At 40.4% G+C, this 27,781-nt stretch overlaps 1 protein-coding gene across 3 annotated transcripts; it reads left to right on the top strand.

Annotated features, from left to right (window-relative positions):
• Positions 1–91: 91 nt before the first annotated feature.
• On the top strand, positions 92–27,433 carry IFT57 (intraflagellar transport 57). Of its 3 annotated transcripts, none has more exons than XM_075104083.1 (12): positions 92–351; positions 2,729–2,891; positions 3,987–4,105; positions 5,045–5,135; positions 8,441–8,509; positions 9,054–9,176; positions 14,946–15,017; positions 15,608–15,739; positions 16,658–16,720; positions 18,503–18,569; positions 19,796–19,959; positions 27,380–27,433. In XM_075104083.1, exons 1-12 carry the CDS (start codon positions 107–109, stop codon positions 27,416–27,418), a joined length of 1,347 nt encoding a protein of 448 aa, XP_074960184.1. In that variant the 5' UTR covers positions 92–106; the 3' UTR covers positions 27,419–27,433. The 3 variants fall into 3 exon arrangements, with proteins under 3 accessions (XP_074960184.1, XP_074960203.1, XP_074960195.1); XM_075104102.1 differs by lacking the exon at positions 27,380–27,433 and adding an exon at positions 24,862–24,946; XM_075104094.1 differs by lacking the exon at positions 27,380–27,433 and adding an exon at positions 20,097–20,228.
• The last annotated feature ends 348 nt before the right edge of the window (positions 27,434–27,781 follow it).

The raw sequence follows: 27,781 nt of genomic DNA on the forward strand, positions 1-27,781 counted from the left end.
CTGGTCACAGCACGCGTATTGGGGTAGGAGGGAGGCTTCAAGGCCGAGGCGGCCGGGGATTGGTAGGGCCGGTTGCTACGGTTACGGGCCGCGGCAGAGCTCCAAGATGGCGGACGAGGCCGCGGGCGGCGGCGGCGGGAGCCGGCGCGGGGCGGCGGCAGGGGACCGGGACCGGGAGCGTGAGGAGGAGGGGGTGGTGGTGGTGGCGGCGGCGGCGGCGGCGGCGGGGGAGCGGGGCCCGGGCGCGGCCTATCATATGTTCGTGCTGATGGAGGACCTGCTGGACAAGCTGAAGCTGCTGAGCTACGAGGAGGAGGCTCTGCGGCGCCACAACATGAGACCGCTCTCCAGGTGCCCCTCGGCCGGCGGCGGCGCCCGGCGGCGGGGAAGGCCCCGGGGAGGAGGGGGGACGGCGGCGGCGGTGGGGGCCTCGCCGAAGGCGTTCGGGTGGCTGCGGGGGACGGCCGGGGGTCGCGCCGCACGAAGCCCCACGCGTGAGGGTCCGTGGCTGCCGCGGCCACAGCGAGAGGCCTCAGAGACGTATCGTGGGTGAGCGCCTCCGGGCCCAGCGCCGGAGCGTTAGCAGAAGGGAGCCGGTGGGGATGGGGCCAGGGGTTAGGGGAGGAGGGCTGGCACTCGAGTGCCTGCCTTAGGTAACACCCACTCAACTTGCCGGCTTCCCCTATGATTTTGAGACTTTCAAAACGCCAAGTCCCTCTTGTACGCTGAGATGTGATAAGTAAATGGTGACTGGACTTTCTCTACCCCTAGTAGATAACTCGAGTTTGAATATTTGCATGCCAGTGTATGTGCAAAAACTAATACTACTCTAAATTATTTTCTTGTAGTCAGGGTAACTATTTGTGGGGAGTGTGTATGTGTAGGGGGGGTTGGATCCACTGTTTTTTCATATCTAATATATATTTGTTTCATACGTAACAAATTTTTTTTTTAATTATGGTGGGAGACAGGAAACTTGGGAAATGGGAACCGATGTTTCCATCTTCCCAATATCCAGCTGCCCAATTAACTTTAAAGTCCATCCATCCATCAGTTTCAACCAGGTTGCACAGCAGCATATCACACAGTTAAGCTTTCTGTAAGCAACAGGTTGTGGGGGGGAGGGAACGTAGTCCAAATTATTCTCTTGTTGGGAGGGAGGCTCAAGTATGAGCTCAGTGGCTGTAAACTGTTTTTAACCAGCTGTCAGGCCACGAGTATTCTTGGAGCAAGAAAGCAAACTTTGTCCACCTTAGCGAGTAGTTGTGCCTCTAAGGGGAAGAGTTTGGTTCCGAGTACCCAGTGTGCACATGATTGATATTTTGGGGGGGTCTAACCGTGGTCCGATTTTATGGACTGAATCCTCATTAGGACCACATCTTTTAATTTAGTGTGACCCAAAATCGATCTAGTTTGTGTGTCTTGCTCTCTGAAGTGACCCAAAGCACAGTAGGTGAGGATGGGTAGAAGGATCGCTTCAAAAACATGCTCTGATCTGAGCTTATGCTCTGATTTAGGAACACCAGCCTCTTGTCACTCTTGAGGAATTTGGGAAGGGGAAGAGGTTTGGGGAACTTGTGGGGAAAAAGGAACTGGTTGTATTGCTGTTGTCAGGAGGAGTATTTGGGGATGTTAAGAAGGGGACAGGAGGTGAGCTTACTGTGGCATAAGGGCATGCATGGATAAGGATGATATGCAGAAAGAGGACGCATTTCTTTAGGCAGTGAGGCTTCAGTAAATTTGCTTTCCCTTCCTCAGGGAAGTGCCGTTCAAGTTTTCTCATGGTCACTTGATGCAAAATTTATTTCTTTATTTAAAGAGGCATAACCATATGCCCATATACAGATACCTTTCTTTGTGCTGTTTGTCTAAACTCCCTGTAATAGAGAGCAATATGCACTTCTAAAGCATTTTTCAATGTGTTCTAAAGTAGATAAAAGATGAGAGAAATCCACCCTGGCTTCCAGTGTCATGAGTAAAGGATGCAATGGTTCATTTTCATTTTGTTTTTAAGTAGGCTGTTCGCTGTGTGATGTTGACAGTAGTCATCAATAACTTTTGCTAATCTATTCAGAGGATGTTTTTAAAATTTAAATTTTATCTTGCCCTGTAAATCACTCGGCCTGTGAAAAATGCCTGAGATTTAGAAAAATCTTACCTCATTTGTGGCCTACAAGTTATTGGCAATTGCAGATCTTTGACTTTTGATTCTTTTGAGCTTTTTTGTAGTTTATCTTATGCAAAGGACATTTGAATGAATACATTGCATAGGCTCTTAACTAGTCAGTGGTGGTATTTTATGAAGTGGTGGGATGGATTCTGCTTCCCTAAAATTAAATGGGAACAGAATTGAGGTCATCATGTCTTGAGATTGCTCTGGTAAATAAGAGGAGAAACTTGCATTTATGTGGAAATGTTAATCTGGTGGTGTTTAACTGAAATTGTATAATCCTGCTGGCAGGAGAGAGGAGTGCCCAGTTTCCATTTGAGTGCTTGGACGTCTAATGTTGATTAATAGCTGAATCGGAGCAGAAAATGGATGAGCTGCACATAAAAAACTTAGTCTACTGTGCTTATATGTGAAACTAGACATCCTGAGTTTAGTTCTGATAGATGACTCATTGAGAAAGACAGTCGAAGAAAATGCTTTCTAGCCTGTGCTGGCCTATAGTGCTGTAAGAGTTTTGGGAGCTCAAAATATTTACCCTTTTTTCCCCTTTTTAAACAGGCACTACTTTGCACTGCCCACTAATCCTGGTGAGCAGTTCTTTATGTTTTGCACGCTTGCCGCTTGGCTGATCACTAAAGCAGGACATCCCTTTGAACAGCCACAAGAATATGATGACCCCAATGCAATAATATCAAATATACTCTCAGAATTGCGATCGTTTGTAAGTGTTGAACATGCTGTTTACCCAAGTGTATTTCAAGCACGTGCATCACCTTCAGAAATAACAGTAATGACACACTTTCTCTGCTGTGTGCTTATGTTCCCAAGGACTGGACAGACTCTTCCTATCTATAAGTTCGTACTATGTTAATTAGTTAATTGGAAGTTTATACTATGCGTACCTACTTGCTAACATTTTGGCACTGCAAAAATGGTCTTACAATATTATATATTATTTCAGTTAGTTTTATTCCACATTCTGTAAGATGGATTAAATCAGGTTTACTTCTTATAGTACCACATATGTTGCTTATTTATAACAGTATAATTTACAAAGATTTTATCTTGAAAGTTTACACAGCACTTGTCATCCTACTCCTGCCAAAGTCAGTTATATAGTTCATAGTGAAGGAGATGACTTAGATTTGTGTTCGTGTTATCTTAAATTTTTTTTGTTGTTGTTAAGGAGTAAAAGGTTGCATAAGCTGCCAGGGGCTATTGGGATTTTTTTCAATATTAAAAAAAAAAACAAACATGAAGGTCAGGAGAATGTATCAACTTATGGGAAGTATGATCTTATGGAAGATCATACTGCGAGACAGCTGTGAATGACATGTTAAGAACACTGTTCTCTAAAGGAGTGAATTGATAAAAAACTAAGATATTTATTCTGTAGCACAGCAATAAATAAAAAAAATATTTTATAAATAAAATCTGGAACTAACAAGGCAATGTTGAAAATCTGGTGGTTAAGTCTCAGTACCTGAGTTCCTCTGTAGCTGTTCTTGCCTTACCAGCATGTCACTTGTGTGCTTGACCATCTAGCTCCCTTGCAGCTTCTGACTCTTCTGCTCCCTGTGAGTATCCTCTTACCCAGTGCTTGAAGATTTCTGCACTGCATATGTTACTTGGATTGTTCTGTTTTCCCTTCTGTTCCCTGACTGGAGCTGCATAGGGGAAGAATATGAATTAACATTGGTAAAATCTTCGTACACAATGGACACTTTGGTTTTAGCATAGTAGATCTTGTTGCATCCCTAAGAGGGAGCCCAACTGATGGGTAGATATTAGTAAACACTGTATCTCTCTATTTCAGGGAAGGCCTGTGGATTTTCCTCCCTCAAAATTAAAGGCAGGTTACGGAGAGCAAGCATGCTATGTTCTTGATTGTTTAGCTGAAGAAGCCTTGAAATACAGTGGCTTTAGCTGGAAAAGGTACAGTACACTTTTAAGCATCCTTTCATATGCATTATTTTCTAGCAAACAAATGTAAGCTGTAATTGTAAAGACAAAACAGTAATTACCAAAAACGTTTTACTTGATGTTTCATGAGATGCAAAATTCAGCTAGCTTGAAGCAGTGGGGCAAATTAATTCCTAATGCTATTTCACTCAACTTAGTTTATTACCAGCAAAGATCAGTTTGGGCCATTAATAGACTTAGCTAATTAATAGAGATTTGACTGATGACCTTTTTATGGTCATTTTCCTCTGCATAACTGATTGTTAATCTGGCAGTTGAGATGAAACATATTAATATTTTTTGAGGTCCTATCAATCAATCTTGACCTCTTCAGTTGGAAGTATGGGCAGTATGTGATCATGTTACAAGTAGGCTACAGCAACTTTGAGTACTAAATCTGAAGGAAATCTTAGGAGAAGTTAGATGACAGATAATTTGAACTATATGAAAATCTGTTTAAAAGTGCTCTTTATTTCATTCCTTCCCTCTGGTAGGTTTTGAAATGGATATAGCAAAGTAATTTCTACCTCAGAAATATTTTACTCTTACCTCTATTTCATACAAAAATTTCACTGTAAGCCAAAAATGAGTCTGTGGTGACTTGCACGTAAATATTAAGAGGTTAGTCAAAAGAGAAAAATGACTCAAAATTTACGCCCCAGATGTCTCTGAGGTATGAATGTACTATACTGCTTGGTATAATAATGAGCCCTCACTTTTAAGCCAGTCCAAGGTAAACAAAGACTTTTAAAGCTGAGCTTTAATTTTATTTAAATGTGTGATACACTGTCTCATTGTATTCCACATCATCCATACTTCTCATGAATTGTTTCGTTTGCTTAGGAGCAATTTACAGAAGTATTTCCAATTTACTGTGCTTAAAAGCTCTGCTGTTCTTTGAACTAATTTCAGACCAGCATATCCAACAGAAGAGCTAGAAGAAGAAGAAATAACAGAAGATGATGCAGAACTAACACTTAATAAACTGGAAGATGATGTTGTGGTAGGTTTACCTAGCTGGTTTTGATTATATTGATATTGGTCAGCTACAAGAACATTTTTCTCACTGTTCATTTTGTTTGGCTTTGTTTAAGAAGTCTTTTCTACTAGCTGTTCCATCGCCCTTTTTTCCTGCATCTCCTTCCCTGTACTGTCAGCTTCTCTGTAGAGTTTTTGTTTCCTTTCAGGTAAGGTTGTTAACTCGTTAATACAGAGCTTATGTTCTTATGTGCACTTATAGTTAATGAAAAGTGAAGAGGAATCTAATGAGATGTTAAAATTGCATAGATTCAGAATTGTTTATTTTCTGCTGATATAAGCTGTTGAGGTTAAATGAAACTTCAATCTCTGTTTACAGAATTGGCTAATATTTGGTTAAACTTTGCCCAGCACTTACTTAATAGAGTGCTCACTATTGTAACTCAGATTTCACTGCAAATAGGAAACGGTAACTTTGGTACTGAGTTGATCTTAAGGTTTGGGAACAGAGTAGATGGAAAACAACAACTGGAAGCTGAGCATTTGTTTAGAAACATCAACAAAGACCTAAATGAAGGTTGCTGAGTTATTTCTGTAGAGAAAGGTCATGGCAGCTCATTGCTATATACTTCACAAATTAAATGGTAATATCCAGTCATCCATTCTGACTGCAGAATAAGTCATTCTGCTTTGCAAAAATACCTTTTACCATCAAGATGGCAGTGTTTGAGGATGAACTGTTCTATTTATTCCTGCTTTTTAATTATAATAATTACAGTTAAGTTGTCATGTCTATGAAACAGCCTATGAAATACACCTGTAAGTTCAAATATGCCTTTAGGACTTATGGATGGATGTCGAACAGAAGTTGTTTCTTGCTGATTGACTTTCTCAGAATATTTTTGAGAGTTGGAGTCTCTGTTATCTGGTAGCATAATGTTATCACAAGACATTGCATTTTCACAGGCCTCTGTGAGTGTCCTCAAAGTAGTCTTTTTACTGCCAGCTTAAACAAGATTTGTCTGGAGAGGGAAGTTAGCTGAAGACAATTGAAGTGAAATTTACAAAAAGAAGTTAGTTTAACATCCAGTTTTTCCAAAAGCTGATGATTCTGTACAAAATAAATGTAGATCAAAACCAAAATATTGAAAGCTGTGAGCTTGGAAGTGTTCACTTGCTGGGTCAGTAAATTCCTTGAGGAAAAACAATTTTCTGGAGTGTTAAGACCCAGCAATACTGGATAGAAAATGCCACAACTGTCCCATTTTTGTGTTCACATTTTTCAAGTGCTTGGGGAAAAAATTGAAGGTCATAAAAGCTGGACATAGAGTGCCAGTAATGTAATCATAGAATATCTCAAGTTGGAAGGGACCCACAGGGATCATCAAGTCCAACTCCCTGCTCCTTGCAGGACTACATATGGTTCTGATCATACTCCCAATTTATGTGCCACAACAGTCCACCAGAATGTAACAGCTGAAGAGTTTGCTTCTCACAGTTTTCCTAAGTATTGCATTATTTTTCTCTTTCTTTTTTTTAGCCAAGAAAATTTCCAACCTATTAAATTTCATACAATATACAAATTGTGGATGTCTGGTTGCATTTTTACCAGCTTTGAAGTCGCCACAGAAGTCTTGAATAATTTGGAGAACAGTAAAAGGCATTCTGTATTGCACATTTGAGCAGCCTAAGAAATATAAGCTGTTGGCTAAAAGCTTTAAATATGAAAGCAGTCAGCTGTCTGCTCTTTTGTGTCTCATTAAGGTCTAAGCTGTTAAATTGGGAAGCGGGGAGGAAACAGTTAACTTAAGCACAGTTGAAACCTTTCAAAGAACCTCTGGATTTGCTCTCAGGTGATATCTGAGGCCATGATTTTCACAAACTAAAATGTTTATTAGCTATTCTGAGTTTGTGTGTTAATAAAACTATTGAGCTAGCTTTATACCAAGTAGATAACCACTTTTTTAGAGCCCCTAATGGTTCTACAGGCGTAAATTATATGCTGATGTAATGCTTCCTCCCCTCCGCCCCAGTTCACTGTTGCTGCCAATATATTGATGTGTCCTGGATGTATTGACTGTATCCATACGTGATTTAGCAGTATTTCCAGTAGTTAAATGCTAATGATGAGGTTCATTGATTGTTCTTCTGGTTTTGATTCTTCTGAATAAAATTGATAAGGCTGACCAGCCTAGTTCTGTAAATCTTGGGGAATTAGGTGGACAGTAGCCAGCAAGGCTGGCTGTGTAAGGAAATCTGCACAGTTTGGTTCCTCAGTTCCGGTAACTGGTCATCTTGTTGTCATGGTAGTGTTGTAATATGTAAGTGCTGCACAAATATATATTGTCCATTTAGCAAAAGATAGTCTCATTCTAATTTCTTGCAAGTATTCAGGGGGATAGGGGCTGTACATGCCAGAAGAAAATAAACTGATCCCTGTTGGTTAAAAACTAGGTAAGGTGCAGGAATAAGCTCCCAAGTTTTCACTAAGCTTTGAAGGGTTTTACACTAAGACCAGAGCTAGTGCAGTGTTAATTACTTTCTAGAAAAGGAGGTGAATGATGAAATTTTACTTTGATGGAAAAGACAATGGCTAACAGAAGAGCTACAGAAGGATAAGATGTGTAAGGGAGAAGTGTATGGGTGATAAAATGGCGGATGAAATTCAGTATAGATAAATGCAAGGTAACGCACAGCAAAAGCATCTTTGACTTATGCAGTGATGGGCTCTGAGCTGACCATGATCACTGAGGAATGCAATAGACTATGACAGATAATTCTGTAAAACAGTCAGCCCAGAAAGTACTGTCATGGGCAAGAAAACAAACTGCCTCGATTTGAATTGTATCATCTGCACACTTTTAAAGCGTGGCATTTTTCTGCAGCTCCAAATCTGTAGTGCAGAGAACATCTTGAACACTGTGTTCAGGTCTGGTTGTGGTTCAGTTTTTGGTTTTGTTTGGTTTTATTTTTTAATGCGATCCTTTCGGAAACACTTAAATTACAGTTACCATACAACTATTGAAAATGGCCCATTTGATGTGAAAGGGCTTAGGTTTGGAGGTATTTTGTTGGTTGGTTGGTTTAGTTTTTTAATTCTGTGGCACCCTGAGGGAAATGTGGGGTAGCTTTCATCTTCCAGATTCTCCCAGATATTGTTTCTCCTCATAAGATTTTAAGTAAATACAAGCTCCATTATCATAAACTCTCAGTGTTAGAAATTTGCAATTTAATACTGCTTGTCCTGTGCTCATGCAAAACAAAATTATGGAGAAAGACTGTGCAATGCTTACTGAAGTCTTATTGTCTTATTTTGCAACTTTGCTTAAGGAAGAAGAGTCAGACAATGATGAAAATTTTATTGACCTGAATGTTTTAAAGGCACAGACATACAGATCGGTAAGTTGTTACCCATCAGTCCGCTCTTGGGAGAGTTTTACATCTGCATCAGAGATTTATTTCTGTTGGATTTAAGTGCAAAAGTCCTTATATAGTCTAAACTTGAAGAACCATTCCAACTGAAATGGATCATCTTATTTTAAAAGAAAAATGTACATCCAGTTTCTAAACTGTTATCACCGCAAGGTTGTTAGAAACATTTGCAAGGAATTTCTGCAGAGACTTTTAGGGAAACATAGTATTAGTCTCTTGAATGTATTTTAATTCCCCCCCCTTGCTATTTTGGGAATGTATTATAATTTCTTATCAGAGATATTTTATTATTTTCAATTCTAAATATGATGAGAAGATATATTTACTTTAATTCCTACTTTTCGTTAATTCAAAGAAAGCCATTAAAGAAATCTGTTATCTGTAATCTAGATCATTCTGGATATAAATTTTTTTCTGACTATGAACAATGTAAGCCATTGTACTATGATTTCTAACAGGTCTCACTGTGTATATTGACGATTTGTGTAGAAACCTTGTGATTTTTACACAGGATGTGAACGATTCTGCAAAGCAAGAGGAGATTTTACAGTCCACGACAGATGCAGCAGAGTGGAATCTGGAAGTGGAACGTGTGCTTCCACAGCTGAAAGTTACGGTCAGGACTGACAATAAGGTATGTGAGAATGGTTTTGCGTATGTACACATGGTGCTTAAAGTGTGATTTCAGTGTTGTTTACTTTCCATTTACAACTCTCTTTCTTTTGTCATGCCAAGAATTGTGAATAATGGGCTCTCCAACGCTTTCTTGTCTGAATCTTTGTCACTCACTTTGACCCTAGAAACAATAATTCTCAGTAGTGTTTTTTCTTCCAAATTTCTATAGAATATTTTTTTTCTGCTACTTACAGGGCATCTTATTTCCATATCTTTATTTCTATGTATCTGTTCAGTGGAAATGTCTTTAGTAGTTAAATATTTCCAATGTAGTCATACTTCTAAAAAATTATGCCTTCAAGTTTAGCAGCTATTAAAACATCTTGCTGGAAGAGAGCTGAAGAACTTCTTATCTTTCAACTGTTCAATTTGTCAACCACATGAAAGGTTGATTGCATGGAATTAATCTTGCTGAACGTTAAATGGCAGGAAAGTATGTCTGTACCTCTGATCTAGTCATCATGGGCTCTCTTTATGTTTAGCAAAAAGTATTATGTTTAGCAAAAAGTAGTGAGTACTTTTTTGACTGATTTTACTTACCGATCCAGATAACTACCTCAAGATTAATTTAATCATTTCTTAGAAATGAGTATTTGTCTCCATGATCTATGCAAGTAGTCTAGAATGAAGAGCTTAGAAGTAGACATCTGCCTTTGGCAAGTTGAAGTCCAAACCTAGGATTTATTCCTTGTGTTGCCATAAACATTCTTTCTAGAAGCTTGCATAGCACACACAGATCAGTGTGCAGTATTGAAAGGGCTCATTTGTTGTGACCCAGCTAGCTGAGGTGTTGGAGCAATCTGTAGCGGTGATTCAGAACTCAGTGAAAGATAATTGTCTTGCCCAGAATAGGCTAAGCTCTCAACTATCTTCCGTTATGCTGCGTTCTTCTATGTGAAGAAGCCACCTTCCTCTGATCCTCAGCAAGCTCATCTGTTACAGAGAACATCATGCTTGATTCTCACACTAAGAAATTAAAACGTAATAAAGACGTACATGGAAAATTAAAGCCACTGTAAGAATTGAGGTTTGCCAGCTTCCAGTTTAATGCACCATCTCTTGGCTTTAAGGAATATGTCAAAATGAACATGAAAAGAGGATTCTTCTTTTTCTATTTCTGTGCTATGGTGCTTTCGGAAATAACTGGAGAGGAGTGTTTGGTGTTTTTTCATTCTACAAGAAAAGCATCATGTTCCGTTTCCTATACGGCACATGTATACAGAGTACCAGGAGGGGGTTAATGGTTTAATCAATGGCATTAGAAACTGTAACTTATTTGTAAAGTCTTGGGCAGGGGTAGGAGATGTGGGGGGGGGGGAGTGTTTGTTGTTTTTATTTAAACTACAAAGTCTGACAAATTGTGAACAATTGTCACAAATCAACAAAAGATCTTGAGTCTGCTGCAAACTTAAAACCCAACGTACAACATAAGCACGTTTTCTCTACTAGCCTTTGTTTCATTCTGGAAGAGAAGAGTGGGCAGCAGCACAATTGTAGGCAGCAGGTGAACCTCATGGGCTGAACAGCTGTTGGAGATGCTCGGCTGTGCTCCTCTGAGATAGTGAGACAGACGCACCAGTCCTTTGGTAGTTATGTGCATGTCCTGTGCAGGGGTAGTAGCCTCACTTCAAATCATTAGCACTGCCTGTGATTGAAGGATGGCACACGTTTAAGTGTGCAGCTGTTTTAAGCCAGGATTTGTTTTGTACCTGTTACGACACATTATAAGTGGCTGCATCCTCCAGGAGCTCCAAGGATTGGGAATTCCTCTTGCTCAGGTGCTGCAGCTCAGTCCCTGCAGCTCAGTCCCGTGTGTCCGGGGACCTGTGGGTCCTTATCCCAGACTGATGGATGCAGCTGCTGCTTCTTTCTTGTTTGCAGGTTCAGAAGCATGTATCACACAGGCAGAAGACCCTTCTAAAGGATTTTTAGAGGTCCAAATTAGAGACTACCTCATACTGCTAGATGCACAGCAGAAGTTGCAGTGGCTCTGGCCCAGAGCGTCCATTTCTCAAATTGCAAACGGGTCTGAAATCTTAGTCTGTTTCCATTTTTAACAGGAAACAAGATTCCTTTTAAATGATATATGTTAAAAAATTATACCTTCTAAATTCATGATTGTTCTAAAGGGGATAATAAGATTGAGAAACAACATACTGCAAATGTTGAGAGCCAATATTTGCAGACTGCACAAACACAGAGTTTATTCAACTGAACACAATGCTGCAAATGATTGTATTTTTTAACGTGCAAATTCAGGCAAATGTTAAGAAGATAAAGATCACTCCATTATGCCCCTTCCCTGGAAGCGTTCAAGGCCAGGTTTGATGGGGCTTTGACTAACCAGGTCTAGCGGAAGGTGTCCCTGCCTATGGCAGGGAGTTGGAGCTAGATGATCTTCAAGGTCCCTTCCAACCCAAACCATTCTGTGATTCTACGATTCCATGACATTGTTGTCTGAAAAGTGGATTTGTTGCCCGGTGTGCAATGAGTCAATAATCACACACTCAGGAGAGACATTGCTAATTTATTCCAGGGTTGTGCAGGCCTTGGTGCTTGGTGGTTTTCCACAAATCAAGCACACCGAAGCAGGCTCCTTCATTATATTTATACAATAAATTCATACATATTGTGCCTATTTAATACATACACATTCTAACCTACAGAGGTTGCGTAATGGCATTAAGTTGCTCTTCTTGGCTCCGCTTCAGATCCTTCTGCACATGCCTTCCTCTCTTCAGGGGGTTCTTGGTGGTCTTTACAGTTGAAGTACCCTAACCCTTTTTATCCATATATATGGTCATGTGTTATGCAAGGATAATTCAAGGCTATTTTCTCTTGCCAATTCTCCTTTGTTTTCTTCCAAAAGGAATGTTTGTCCTTGATTAAATGGCCAAGATATCCTGTCCCTAAGATTAGGTTAAATATTAAATCATCAAACAATGCTTGATCAAAAAAAAAAAAAGTCTAGATTCATGCTAATTAAACATAGCAATACTTCCTCTTTCCAAGGGGGGCGTTGTTCCCTTACAACATGACCAGCTATGCAAACTGCCATAACAAGGCCCTGTCTCCAGCAGGACTGTAGGACTCCCATAAAGTATAGACAGTCAGGCCCCCTTCCTCTTCTTCAGCTGATTAAGATTGAGGTTCAGCAGAGAGAGCACATACTACCTTCTCTCTAGATTCACAAGCATGTGCACATTGATGGATTCTTCAACTATCAGCATGGTCCTTCTGTCTGATCCCTCTGCCTGGATGCTGGGCCCTCTTAGCTGTTTCACTGCTTTTCTTCTTGCTGGCTACTCCAGCTAGATGCTTGCCAGCAAAGAGATGCACACACTCTTAAGCTTGTCTTAAGGGTACTCTACATTTGTGAGTCCCCATGAATACCAGCGTATACCTTCTGCTTGCCTCATACCCAGGCCTGGATCCAGAGCTGACTGCTCGATGGCTAGTTAGTTCAGTTTTAAGTCTGCTCTTGAATTCTACATGTGCACAGCAGATTTAGGGCAGGTGCAAACATTTGCCGGTCCCTGCTCCAGCTGCTGGCACTGAGCCCCTCATTTGCTTTACTCACACCAGTCCTTCCCAGTAGTTGGATTTAGGGATACATGCTGGTTCTGCCTTGGTGGCTGAGACCCTCACCTGCTCCTGTGGCTAGCACTGAGAGCCCCCTGCTCTCTCTGGATGCAGACAGCACAGGCCTGGGATAACTGCAGCCCTGGTCTGATTCCAGTTGCTGGCCCCATATTCCTTCTCACCAGCAGCAGACACTTAGTCCTTGTGGCACTTGTACGTGAATGGGATAGAGCATGAGACTGCACAGAAAGATAATAAAAAATTAATAAGACGACAGGACAGACTGCAGTGATCAGGCACAGGGCTCAGTCAAACAAGTGGACTGACTGGCCACAGTTTACACAAGATCAGCCCCTCTTACACCCCAATTTGTTTGTCCTCGGTCTGCTTCATCAATGTGCATAGTTGCACCAACCCCTGTCCCAAATATCTAGAATCCCCAGGTTTGCGTTCTTATCAGTTGCAAGGGCCAGATTCAACTTCTTTGAAGTGATGCTTGCAGTTTCTTGATAGCCCATCAGTTAGCGTGACTGATGAGCTTTGTTTCTTGTCTCCCTTAGTGTTTGTCTGACAGGTCTGTGTCTCTGTAGGTTTTGTTTTTTCCCTCCCCCTTTTCCTTATCATCCCGTTTTGACAAGGTCCTCAACAATTGTACCGATACAAACATTCTCACACTCCACATGCCCTTATCCTTCAATGTAACTGACCAGGTTTGTTTCTTGTTACTGCATCCATTATTGTTTGTCGTTCAGGTTTGTGCCTCTGTTTTGCTTATCATCCTTTTGATAAGGTCCTTGATTGATCAGATAATCTTACTGAAGCAAACACTGTCACTTTCCACATATCCTTACAGTACCTATTTTACAAGAAGGTCTCCTAAGGTTTGATTTCTAGTGATTCCTGCTCTACCCTGCGCTGATGTGGCCTCACCTTGAGTACTGTTTGCAGTTTTGGGTGCCAGAGTACATTAAGGATATAAAGCTACTAGAGAATGTCCAGAGGAGGGCCATGAAGTTGGTGCAGGCTTTAGAGGGGAAGCTGTGTAAGGAACAGCTAAAGTCACTTGGTTTGTTCAGCCTGGAGAAGAGGAGACTGAGGGGAGGTCTCATCATGGTCTACAGCTTCCTCACAAGGGGAGGAGGAGGAGCAGGCGCTGATCTCTGCTGTCTGGTGACCAACGACAGGACCCAAGGGAATGGCAGGAAGATGTGCCAGGGGAGGGTTAGGTTGGATATGAGGAAAAGGTTCTTCCCCCAGAGGCTGGTGGAGCACTGGAACAGGCTCCCCACGGAGGCAGTCACAGCACCGAGCCTGACAATATTCAAGAAGCATTTGGACAAGGCCCTCAGAGACATGGTGTAAATTTGGGGTCATCCTGTGCAGGGACAGGAGTTGGACTCGATGATCCTTGTGGGTCCCCTCCAACTCAGAGCATTCTGTGATTCTATAATCTATTAACATCACTTTTTTTTTAACACCTAGACCAGCGCAGTGCCAACCAGACCAGTACTGGAACTGGAATGGATTTCTAAGTAAAAGTTAAAAGTTATTGAGTTAAAACAGTACCTTTTCTCATCCCCATCCCTGAGTCCATGTATGTTTCCTATGACCTAGAAGCTGCAAATAATTTTACCCCTTCTAATTTTGTCCCACTATCAAAAACAAGTTTAGGTATTTCTGCCTCTCTCATTTCTTTCTGTTCTCCTGATAATAGTGAGGGCTAAGTAGAAAGGGAGGATCTGATAGTCTGGAACTGGTAGGTGTTGGGCATTTGAACCATGCATTTTGTCTAAGAATAAGCTGAGCTAGTGCAGCTATAATTTATATTTTCAGTATTTGTTCCCAGAGTGGTTTCTAGCAGAAGTGGTTCCGTGAAGATCAGACTCTAAAAAGCATTGCTACTCTGGTATCAGTGAGGATGTCAGTGTTTGTTCATGGATCAGTGTCACATGTGACGTTTAGGAGGTTTATAAATTGTGTCACATTAAGCGAGTGCCTCTGGATATGAACAGGGCAGTGGCAGAATGATACACTGTAATAGTGTAAAAGAGAACTGACCCTGCCTTGCATACCAGCCTTTGTTCAGTAACCAGAGAAAGATACAAGTTGTACTTACCTATGTTTTACTTTGTGGCACTTTTTTTAGGATTGGAGGATTCATGTAGATCAAATGCATCAGCATAAGGATGGAATTGAATCTTCTTTGAAAGAAACTAGGGTATGTCTTGTATGGGCATTTTTATTTTCTATTTGAGATACCTTAAGAACTAGATTGATTTTTTTTTTCTTCATTTTATTTGTGCTAATGCTGTAACACTAAAAAGGGAAACATGCAATAATGATGACTAGGGGCAGCGGGCTGGCAGAATATCTTGTGGGAAAGAGTTGTATATGTGAGGATGAACAGGGGTATTAATGGGGCATATTAGGGTTCATTAGCGTATGCATTACCATAAGTACACCCTGATTACAAATGGCAAAATACAACCTGAAAATAAGTCCTGATAAAAAACCCCTAAAATACTGCCAAATACTGTTGTTAGAGTAGCTTACTGATATTGACATTTGTAATTAATTGGGGGGGAGGGGGGCGGGGAGTGATGGAAGCAGTAAAGCTTGAAATATGTGTTTTGGAGGTGGGCAAACCAGAACATATTAGGAATATTTTTTGTTGGCCAAACACAGCATTTCTGTGCTATTTTCCTCTCTCACTTGTAGGCTTCCATATCCTTTCTTAATTACAGCACCATTTTAATACTCTTTGCGTATTATCTGTATACTGCCAATACACAGAATGTGACTTTCTAGGGTTACCTTGACAAACTCCATAATGAAATCAGCAGAACATTGGAAAAGATCAATAGCAGGGAGAAGTACATCAACAATCAGTTGGAGCACTTGGTTCAAGAGTACCGTTCAGCACAAGCCTTGCTGAGTGAGGTAATGCACTGATCTTTTTTTGTTGCCTTCTAGAGTATTACCTTGCTATCAAATGAGGGTGAACACAAAGACAACTCAGAGTAGTTATCTGTGAATTCTGCTGTTGGATATAAAGCAGGGGAAATGTTGAATGGGTGTCAGATTATATAGCTTTTAAGCTAAACTAGCGATTTTTATTCAGCTATTCTACAGGGGAAAGTGAATGTTTTTGCCTGAGTACTATGTAAATCTGTTGCCAGTCTTGAGCAGCTAGTAAATTGCTAGTTCTGCTTTTGCTGTGAAGTTCACACATCTGTGATGAGTGGAAAAACTACAGTCTCAGACCAGCACTCATCTCCTATATTGATTACTCGTGCTAACGTGCACAAAGCGCTCTGATTACTTCTTTGCTTCATTTAGTTTTTATGCCAAGAGAGTGCTGTTCGAGAAGCTTTTTGATCCCCTAGTTAGGAGGCCTGTATAAGCTGCCTTTTGGCTAGCCCTCCTATTTGTGGGCGTGACGATAAAAGTAAGGTTAACAGGATTTGACCTCTGTGCTTTCTGCTTACCTTACGGTTAAACTTCAAGATAGTAACTTACTGTTGATGACGAAGTAGTCTGGGTTTTGGGATTCAATTCTGTCTGCATTCTGGCAAGTTTCCTTTATGTTTATTTCCTCATGTATTAGGAAATAATATTGTGCATGTATTAGGACTATTACAATTTTTAAAACTGCTTTAAATTTTTGGATGATAGTCACTACAGGGGCTGATATTCTAAGCCTGTCCTCGTATGTGTAGTGATGTAAAGGTCATTGGGCATTTGTGTGAGAGTTTCTGGAACTGGGACGTGTGAGAACAAGGTTTGGTGTTCTCTCTGAGCTACCTGCATATATCTCTTCAGCTTCATCATTGCAGCAAAAAGCGTGTTTCTTTCCAGGCTAAAGAGAAGTACCAGGAGGGAAGCGGAGGAGTAACTGAAAGGATTAAAGTGCTTTCTGAGGTAAAACACATCTTCACATAATTTCTTTTGCTTATTTTAAAACAATCTTCAGAGAGTTGGCATTTAGTGTTTGCAGTTTTATGAACCCAGTTCCTTCTGATTTGTTCTCATGTTAAAGATTAAGCTGTTTGTTTACTGGAGGTGATCTAGTTCAGTTCCTAAATTTTAAACCCAGGCTGCCATTGTGAGCTCTTAATTTCTCCAGTTTGTAAAAGAGGGTAAATGTGTATTTTATAACCTGTGCCCTAGAATTAATGAGGATTAATCAAGACATGCCTATAAATTCTTTGAAAGAAAAAAAGCTTAACTCTTATTTTTTTTAGTTAAAATCAACAATTTGAAATTTTCATCTTCCAAGCACTTAAAAGCATTGTTTGACTAAATAGTAACTTTTCCATACCAGTCAAATTATCTTGATAACTAAAACTGTGTTTCTGATTCTTTTTTCTTTAAATCAGTGCTCTGACAAACTTAAAGAAAAATCCCCCGACTCGTAACTGCCTCAGCATGTTGAGTGTTTCATGGCATTTCATTTAGAATTACTGCGTGATTTCCAAATATTTCAACCCTTTGTCCAATTCAAAAACCCACTTTATTTATTAGATGATAAAGTGTCTGGAATAGTCACATAAAATACATCACACTGTAAGAATGCACTGGAAATTGTAATACAAGTTTGAGATGTTTTAGAATAGAATAGAGTAGTTCAGTTGGAGGAACCTACAACTATCATCTAGTCCAACTGTAGTAGGTAATACAGCAGTTTAACAGGAGTTTTCTAGTAAAGATTTCTGAGTGTATGGATTCTGCAGAATTAGAGTTTCCTTCTATTTCACTCTCAAGGAAGTAAGTTTGAAAAAGAGAGTAGTTTATGATGACGTCAGATTTATAACATGTGCTTCGGAAGTTATTGACTGATTAGTAATGATGAATATGTTACTAGTTGGCAGCCTTCAGACTATGTAGATGCAGCGGGTGCTGCATATCTGAGATAAACTAGACACATCGGATGTTACCACTGATCTGCTTTCAAGCATGCAATCAAATCTCAGCCCATCTAGCGATACCAGTACCACTATAGGTATGCATTAACAATGCAGTGATATTTCTTTTCCGTTACTGAAAAGGCTTTACTGAAGCCTTAAGGAAGGGCCATTTTTATATTATAGACAAGAATACTAAATTATTACCTAGACTGTACCTTAGAATCATGTATTTGTTTTTCTTCATTGTCTACAAAGGCAAACTGGTCAATAGTCAGTGCCGAAATGGACTTCTATTCTTCATACATGCATTTTACATACCAATACCCATGCCAGTGCCAGCAGGCTTGCCTGCTGCACCATCTTTTGCAGCAGTGCTATTTCTCGGGTTTCCACTATCACGTGCTGAAGTTGTGACACTTCCAGAAGGGCAGCTGGCACGGTCATTTGGTGAATCTTGGTCTGCAGGGATACTGGTCTCTATCTTCCATCCAGCATCATACTGCAACCCTTACACTGTTGTTTTTCTTGTTTTGGGATGCACAGATTCTTAGTAACACCATGCTGTTTGGCCACCTTGTTACTCTTCTTGCTGTAGTTTTTACAACATAAAATTTTTTAAGTTAATTTAAAATTTTCTTAATGTTTGAAAAAAAAATGTTCCTTTGTTTATAACAACAACTAACACAGATTAGTTCATTTTTTTATACTAATGCAGTTATTCAGCAGGGATTTTTTTTTTTTCTTTTTTACCTTGACATTCATCTGGTTTAATTAAGAAAAAAATGCCTATTTTAAGATTACAGAAGTATTAGAGAGAGTAAAGCAGGAAACAGAAGAGAGAGGAAGCAGTATGACCGATGGTGGTAAGTATGTTTTTGCCTCAGACCAAACACCTGTTTTCTGAGTGACAGGTATGTAATTTGTCCTTTATTAAAGAAAAATTGAACAAGACCAGAATGAGCAATTAGTCTAAAATACCAATATTAAAAATTTTAAAAGGTGTCTAAGAAAATCAGGAGTCTGAACCTTTTTTAAAATATTACGTAAGCCTGCAAAAGGTAAAGATTCCAGGATTTCCCCCTGTGGTAAACTATTTGTAAAAATCCATAAAAGAATTGGTTTTGTCTCTGCTTTGAATAGTTATCAACTCACTGAAAGAAATTAACACGTTACAGGTTCAGGCTCTTTCACTCTGAAATAGTTCCTGGCAGTAGCTGTTAGATTCCCTAAGGCTGGCCGGAGTCAGTGAGAAGATTCGTTTTGGTGTTTTGATGTTTGGACTCTTTTAATATTTAAACCTACATATGTATTTGAATTAGTTTCTGTCAGACTCAGGATTTGGTGGTTTGAGATTTTTCCTGATAAATGCATTCTGTTGCAAATGTATAAGGAGTATGAATGCAGAAATAAATTGATGCATGTTACAGTAGGACTAAATATGCAAGCTGTGTCCATATTTAACTGTAACCATGACAGCTAATTTACATAAGTAGTTGTAAATGTTATTGTATGAATAAACTTTGTGCACCCTTGGTTCACTGTGAAGGAGCTACTCGTGTGTCTCGCAGCACCTTTTTTGTGTTACGGCGTGGACACGGGTCAGGATAAACTCTAGAGCCCAGAATTATAAGGAGCAATACAGTGCAGTGGCGGCAGCATGCCTAGGGTGATATTAGTGGGAAGTGAAGGATTAGAAACAGAGTATAGAGCACAAAACATTTTAATAGCTTTTCACAGGTAAGATGACATCCTGCTGAAGGTGTCTTCAGTTCTCTACCAAACCCCAAGTCAGCTGTTGGGATGAGGCTTTCAGCTGAGCAAAACACATCATTGACAAACCTATCATAACGTTGATGCACATCTTTATGCAGATCTTAGATGTCAAGAAGACAGCAGAATTGTCATCACCTATTTCCATCTTTAAAGTGTCCTGCATATTAAAAATGATGTATCAGTATAATCAAGTCTTTAGAGTAGAACGCCTTTTTCTTCATTCAACTCTTCAATTATAAGGAATGAATTAGAGAAAATAATGCTTTTGTGTTAAGTAGCTGACACAGAGTTACGCTGTTTATCTTTTTTTGCACAGCTCCTCTAGTGAAGATTAAACAGGCCTTAACAAAACTGAAGCAAGAAACCATTCAGATGGACATACAAATTGGTGTAATGGAACACACATTACTCCAGTCAAAGCTGAAAGAGAAATCCAATATGACTAGAGATATGCATGCAACAATGATTCCAGAAGACACAGTAGGTGCCTATTAAAATTGTTTGGAGCTGACTTGGTCTGCCCAAAATACAGTGTTCTACCGTTTGCTTTTTTGTTAGCTTAGAGGTTCCATTTTGTTGGGGGAGTGGGGCATTCATTTTTCTTTTTTGTTTTTAAGATGATGTTTGTCAAGCACTTTTAAGAAGTAACATGCATGCTTTGGAGTCAGCATGGAGTCATGTTTAGTTTTGTGCTGTAAAGATTTACTGCAGATTCCTTTCAGCTATACTAATAAATTTTTATTAATGAACATGTCTCTACTTCATTGGAGAATGTTATGTAGCGTGAAAGTCTATAGGATACTGACAGCCTGTAATCCTGATATTCTACACTGCTGAAAGAAAAGTGTTTGCAAAGAACTTGAAATAAATTTAAAATGTCTATTATTGCCATTTACATACATTTACTATAAAGTATTTAATTGCTGATATTGAAATAATACAGCATTATCCTTTCTAAAAGGCTGGGTCAAAATTTAGTTCAGCTGCAAGCAAAAGTAAATTGATGCTTCCACTTTATGAATTAAACAAAAAACTAATGCTGCAATAGTTGCAATAATATTGGCGTGCTCCTAGGGCAGACCTACACAAATTTGTGAATGGACAACCATTGTATTCCTCACTTTTTTTTTTTAATGATTCTCTAGACAGACTGCTATGGATGTTTTTTGTAATTATTTTTATTTTAACGTTGCCTGTAATGGAAGCAATGATAACGAAATCTATGCTAGACCAGAGAATGTGAAAAGTATTGTTTGGAAATTATTTTTGGCTTTCTAATTCTTGTTTTATGTGGCATCACTGTTTCAGAATCACTTTATATTAGCATTGGGTCAAATGCTGCTTTCATTTATAGTATGTAGTAGAGCCCTGTTGACATCACCTGGGTTATTCTTGTTTTCTGTTCTTGTGTCAGAACACGTAAGTTTGGTCTCTGTTAAGGAAAAACGTTGCCAAATCTAGTTGTGCAATACGAAATGAGAAGAAAAATGTAGGAGGAAGGGGTTGGAAATGTAATGGCAACAGGGAGCTCCCTTTGTCTTAGTAAATGTGTAGGTAGGGAGTGATTCTAGATGTTATAGATAATGAAGGAGCGTGGAACAAAGACAACCTTATTAAAGTACTAGTACATCCTCTTGGTTACCATTGCTCATAAGCCATGGACAATACTGCTACAATTCCGGTGATATTGAAATCCTCCCCTAACTTCTGTTGGTAATTCCATTCATCTTATAATTAATTTCTCTCACTTAGATATGAGCAGTATTCTGCACAACCAGTGGATCAGTTCTGTGTCTGAAAGTCAAGACACTCGACACAGTCAGTACCATGAGCCTGTTTCTTAACTTTGTTGTGCTTCAGTGTTTCATTTGCCAAAAAGAAAAAGCCCCAAACCCATCAGATTTTAATCAGTGAAAAGCTATATGTAAATGCCAACTATTATAATTCACCTGTGCAAGCAACTGCTGAAAAACTCTATGAATCATGCTGGAAATCAGTTTCCAACTTCTTTTGCTGCCTACCTGTATCCTCCCACATACAGCTTAAATTAGAAAAGTTATTATTCATGTTCCCTTTGTTAGGTGGTGTTGCTACTGCATATTTACTTTAACAGTGGGTTTACTTCAACTTAAGATAAAAGCGGTCCCCTTCTGCATTGCCTGCAAAGCAGCTCACTGATGCTTTCAGACTGCAAATGTTGTGCTGTATAAATGCTGTTTAAGTAAATACTTTCCTCAGAAAAATCCTCCTTCATGCTAATACAACAAAGAAAATTAATCAAAAACCTTCCCTTATGAATCGAGCCTCTTATTCTATTAGAAGTGAATCTGTTGAGACAAAACCCCTTGGTGTGGTAGAAAAATCTCTCCAGAAGAAAAGCTAGCCTCCTTTATGCCAAAGTAATTCTAAAATAGTGTGCTAATTATATGTAACTAATCTACATTATTTTTCACAGTACTGTCTGAAACTGCATTGATCTAAGCAGGGTGCTTCTGCTGTTGTCTCAAGAATGACAGGTGGCCCTTATTTGTCACGTGGCAAAGAATGGCATTTGCCCATTTAGACAGTAAAACCACTTGACCCTGCTTTGAAAGCAGTCTTAGTGATCCAGCAAGTGGCCACACCTCCTTGCTTGAAAGCATGAGGAAAGCAATGAGGTCTGTCACAAGCAGCCTGAAAGGCTGTTCTAAAAAGGAAATTATCTGCGTAATTATTCCACTGTGGATAAATGCAGGAAGCAAAAGACACATTAAAATTAAATCACTTGATTCACATTATTTCATACATGACTCATCTAATGCCGTGTCGGAACCAACAAAATGAAGGTGTCCCTACATTGGTAGGATGCACGTGAAGCTGCGCTGTGCTATAAAACAGTCTCTCTTCTTCTGAAGAATTCTCAGGGCAGAAGGACTATTTGTAAGAGTTAACTTTTATATACAGCTTTCCTCTTCCAAGGGCCTTTACCATTTTCACTCATCTGAAATACACCAGCACGGAGGCATGGTGTCACTGTTACATGTCATCTAGAAGCCAAATAGAAGCTAGCTGTAGCCAGTAGCACCGAGGGACAAACAAGGAGTTTCATTTGCTGGATCTGGTCCTTGCCATGAGGACTGCAATAGTTCAGTCTCATGTGGCCCCAGAGAGGGCTGAGACTTGGCTCTTGGAAAGGCGTAGCTGAGGAATTCTCATCAGTAGCCAGCTGACTTTCCTGCCTGGACTCCCCAAAGCTCCAGAAAAGGAACACTAGCAATGTATTACTACTTAGGGTTTCTGCTGCTCCGAAATCCTTCTGAACCTTGTAACATGACTCAATGTCTTATTTCCCTGGGCTGTCTTATCTCTAAGCTAGGATGTAATGGATGCAAGTGTCCTCCTAGGAACCGAAGTAGCCTTAGTTGTCGCTGCCGTGTTAAAGGTGCTGTTTATAGGCCGTTTAGGATGTTTGAAAGTGATGCTGTATTGATTAAACTAAGAGGGTAATGCATGTAATATTCCAGTCCCCATTCTCTTCTAATGTCAGCAGACGGCATGATTTGCTGAATATTGTGTGCCGTGCTGATAAAAAGTGGAAAGCAAGGGCTGGATTTTTACCTCTTAATTCAATTCTCACATAAAGAACCTTCTGTGGAGTTAATGAGTTACTACTGAAATTGCAAGAGTTTACTAGTGGCTTTCAATCATATGCCAAAAATTTGAGAAACCACTAACTGTAACAGCTCCCAGATCTGGTCAAAAGATTCTCACTCTTCCCTGCTGATGTCATTGAAGGCTCTCCCCTCTTCCCCCACCTGAAAGAGAGGAACTTCAGGGAAAATTCTTTCTTTGAAAGGAAAACAAATGCCCACATACTATTAAACATTGCCACCTTTTTTTGGAGTATAGCTCTGATGTGCACTATGACATACATTAGAAATGACTGTTGCTAACTGTAAGTTACAGTAAGAGCCACTAAGTCATCTCTGCATGACCTATAAAAAAGACTAGGCACAAATGAAGAAGAGCCTGTATGTGAACATTTCCAGCTTCTGAGCTCTTTGAATTTTGCATCCAAATTTTGCAGTGTGGGCTTCTCTCCAAGTTTGACAAATGTTAATTAAAAAAAAAAGAAATCAGTGTGATGCTGTTTCTTTTCACGCTGGCTCTCAGCCCGCTCCCTGAATGTCAGTGCTGCATTGTGCCTCCACGAGGCAGCTGCATGTGCGCGTTCTCCTGCCTGTTGTTTGGCCAAAACCAGCAGTAGACTTTGGCAGTGTAACAACATGCCTGTGAATACCCTGTCCCAGTTCCTGCAGTGTCACTGCTTTCCGCTTTCACATTGATGTATTAATGTTTTAGGAAATGGCTGCACGCCTTCTGACAAAGGCTTGAAATAAAACTTGGGAAATGCCTGGCCTGTCATATCAGTGCCTGTGAGCTTAAGTAAACAGAGGATATGAGCACCAGCTTTTCTGCACAAATACTGTTCATAGGTGGGGAGTTTCCACAGAAGGCTTTGAGGTTGCAAAAGTTATTTTTGTCTGCCATTTCCTCCTCTCAGTGTATTTCACTCTTCAGCAAACACCATGACCAGGGCTTCCTCAGGTATTAGCCAATTCTTAGCTATTGCTCCAGGGCTTGGTGTTGCTGGAAATGTCTCAGCCTCCTAGTAACAACCCTACCATTTTGCAAACAATTATTCCTAGGCCACACTGGTATGAGCAGGGTTGGGAGCTTTTTAGTGAGAGTAAATAACACTTTGAATACTGCTAAGTCTTTCACTTACTGGCTAGTTTTACTCTGTTCTCTTTCATTCCTGGTCTTAATTACTTAAGTATGGTGTATCTCAGCACTCCATCCCAGAAGTGGCTGAGGCATGCTAGTCTTAGCTTCCTATTGTAAAAGTCAACAACGATGACTATTGTAAGGTCAGAAGTACAGAATAATTATTTCTAATAATATTCCTTGATGACTCACTAATTGCAATTGTTCATTCAAAATATTTTCCTGTTTCTGTGGCATTCAAAGGATGGCAATACTTAAATGACATCTCGGTTTTTCAGCAGTAACATGAAGAATTAAACCGTGGATGGTAGGCATCCCCCAGACAAAAAGTTTCCCATCCCTCCTCTAATTCTAGGGCTAAAGTCTCTCACTGTACCTTGGGAGGGGGCTCTTGTAAAGTTTTTGAGAGTTCCCTCTATCCTGCTGTTGGCATTGCTGGTCCATGAGCATGTTGCCTTCTTTCAAAGAATGCCTTTGGGAAGGAATACAAGCCAGTAGTCAGTCCAAGGGAGACAGGCAGTTTGTCAAATTTTGCCGGAAGCTAGTGCCAAAAACGGTGCAGAAGGTTTCAAGAGGTTTGCCAGCATCTGTTGATCATTGTTTCCTTTGTTATAGGAAGTGCACAAGCTCCCAGCTTGATGGCAGGAGGGATTTCTGCCGAGTTTGACAAATGCTATCAAATAACAGTAAAAACAATGAAAACTCTGTGATCTTAAGTGTGTCATTCATTGATTTTGTACTAATCTGTCTTGCCACCATTTCATTACAGCCTTCTGTAGAGTGCCCATATTATAAGCTCAAGTAAAACATACTTGGAAGATTTTAATCATCTTCAGCTATATCATACTGGCAGTAAAGAATATAAAATATTGTTCTAAGAGGATTGTTCCTGGGCCAGAAAGGTATAGTCTAGGTGTGGCACGTTTGGAGAGGTTTTTTTGCTCTAAGTACTCCGGTACTCTGACATTTCTGTTTGAATAGGAATGTACTTAATCCTAGGTTTGGCTTTGTGAGATCTCTGTTGGAAAACAGAATTGCAGGTAACTCTGTTAGAGAAGATAAACAATTGAAAATCAATTGCGTTTTCACTCAGTTGTTGAACAGGATTGATATACAGGCAACAAATTCAAACAGATAAAATGAAAAGGCTTCCTTTAAAAAGCTCTTCCATATTACCTTTGCTTAAATACAGAAAACATGCCTTCACTTAGTTATATTCCCTTTGGTTGCTTCTAGTTAGTCCTCATCTCTGTCAGGTGCACAGCTTACTCCCCTGGGATGATGTTTCCCTCCAAATACTTGAAGGTTTGACAACATGACCTGAACATAAATGATGCAGTCAGTCCCTCTGAGCCTCTGGGGTGTGCCTCTGTGGAGTCCCACATGTTAAGCAGCCATTGCCAGGAGGCCTGCTGATATTGATCCAGTGTGGGTATCAAGAGGAGATCAGAAGCAGGAAGCTGGCCCCACCTATCCTGTCGTATAAACCATAGCTTCTCTACAGACTATTTAAGAAAGCCCTGTAGAAGGCCGGGCAGACTGAATTTGCTATTACAGCTACGTACCAAAGGAAGGCGAACACCATGGTGCTTGTCAGCCTTCTGCTAAAAGCAGCTAGTCAAAACGCAGTGTCTCATTGATTGCTCTAATCAGGGGGAGGAGGAAGTGGTGATGAAGGCAGCCAGTAACTTCTGTGCCCAGAATGAATCAAACAAAAAGCAGAAAATAAAACACAGAAGCTGCTCCCAAATCCAAGGCTTCTCCGGCAGGCTTGATCTCTTGCCTTGGTCTTGGGGTCAGGCTAAATGTTCTTCTGAGTCAGGATTCAGCTTTCCTACCTCACCTCTTTTTTTCAGATCTATACCACCTCTCTACTCATACACTGTAACCTTTATGCCTAAAGCCTCAGAACTCTGGATGGTTATCTCTGGTTATCTCTTTGTCTGGAGGAGAGACATCTGTGTGTTGCAGCTTTCAAAACCCCTTATATTTCAACCACCTGCTTCTGCAGAGAAACTTCCTTCTTATCTGTATCTTGAAGAGCTGAAACGATAGCCTGAGTTTCAAAGCATCCTAACTTGACCTTTATCAGCATAAGGTTTGGCTGGGAGGAGAGAACCTTTCATTTGTGAAAAGATGAAGTTCTGTCCAGGGGTGGAAAAAAAGGAGAAATGCAAGAAGATACGGCTACAGGATGTCGCCTTTGGAAAGCTATAGTATTCCCTGTAGGACCCAGATTTTTATCCTGTGGCCACATATTGTGGGGTGTCTCTGAACACAGGGATTTGCCGTTCCAGATTTTAGTGGAGCGACTCCAACATAAGGCTTCAAGAATATAGCAACGAACAGGACCCATAGCATACAGAAAGATCTCTCACTGCACAACAGTAAACTAAGTCTGCATCTGAAGAAACACAGCATTTATTTTTTAGTTACTCAAGAGTACAAAATACCAGTTTATCGGAGTGAGGGACCTTCTGACAAGCAGAAGACAGAGCTTTGCTGTGATGCAGAAAACGCAACAGCAGCAAAGGGCTATGAAGTCTTTTCATGACACTCCATTTTATATGTCATCCCAGAGAATGCTGATCCCTCCTTTTCACTGTCTTAAGTGTGCTAGCTCCATTATACAGATCCCGATCTTTAAACCATGCTTTGGCAAATGTATCCTTTGTGTCACTTCTGTGATTGATTATGCTTTACTCAGTGCCATAATTGTTTGCAACACGCCACAGCCTTCCACTGGGTGAAAACACATTTATTACAGACAATGGTGCCAGTGCTGATCTGTTCTTATTGGCCATTTGAAAACAAAAGGCAGACAAAAAGGCATCTGTTTCCAGTGGCTGGTCAGGTTAGTACTGGAAGTCACTTCTTGGTGCTTTTCACCCTGTACTGGAATACAGCTGTCAGCGCTCAGCGTCCCCTTTCAGGACCGCCTCCCTAGAAGTGGTGTCCGGGTAGACTCGATCTGGGGCTAACTGCAGCACTGACCTCACGTTTCACAAGCTGTGCAGGCAAGTTTTCAGACTGAGTCATTAGAGCTCTATAAAAAACAGCCAAGAGTGTCAAAATAAGTACTATTTTTCTAGTGACAATTGCTATTTTGAGTGACTCTTGCATTACTTACCAGGACACCCAGGAACCCAGAGTGTTTAAGCTTTCCTGCTGATCTCCGTTTGCATCACATTACCAGCTTACTCACATTGCTGAGCTACACCTTGCTCTTCCCCAGAAATCATGTTCCTGGGCGTATATATCACCCTGTGAGGAGGAAGTGACTGCAGGTTTCTATGAAAAGTTGCTTCAGGCAAAGAAGAGCATTGCTTGCTCTCAGTGGCCAACCCGAATTGCAGACAGCATACCCGCAGTGCCTCTGTCTTGGAGAGAGCTGAAAACGGAACAAGGACTCTGTGGGCATCTGCGACGGTACCAGGGTGCAGAGTGAAGACAGGCAAGGTTAAGGACATCGTCATCATGACAGCTCCCATGGAGGACGGACTTGGAGGACAAAAGCTGGTGAACAGGAGGAAAT

Source organism: Phalacrocorax aristotelis, chromosome 1 (assembly GCF_949628215.1).
Source record: "Phalacrocorax aristotelis chromosome 1, bGulAri2.1, whole genome shotgun sequence".
NCBI classification, from domain to species: domain Eukaryota; kingdom Metazoa; phylum Chordata; class Aves; order Suliformes; family Phalacrocoracidae; genus Phalacrocorax; species Phalacrocorax aristotelis.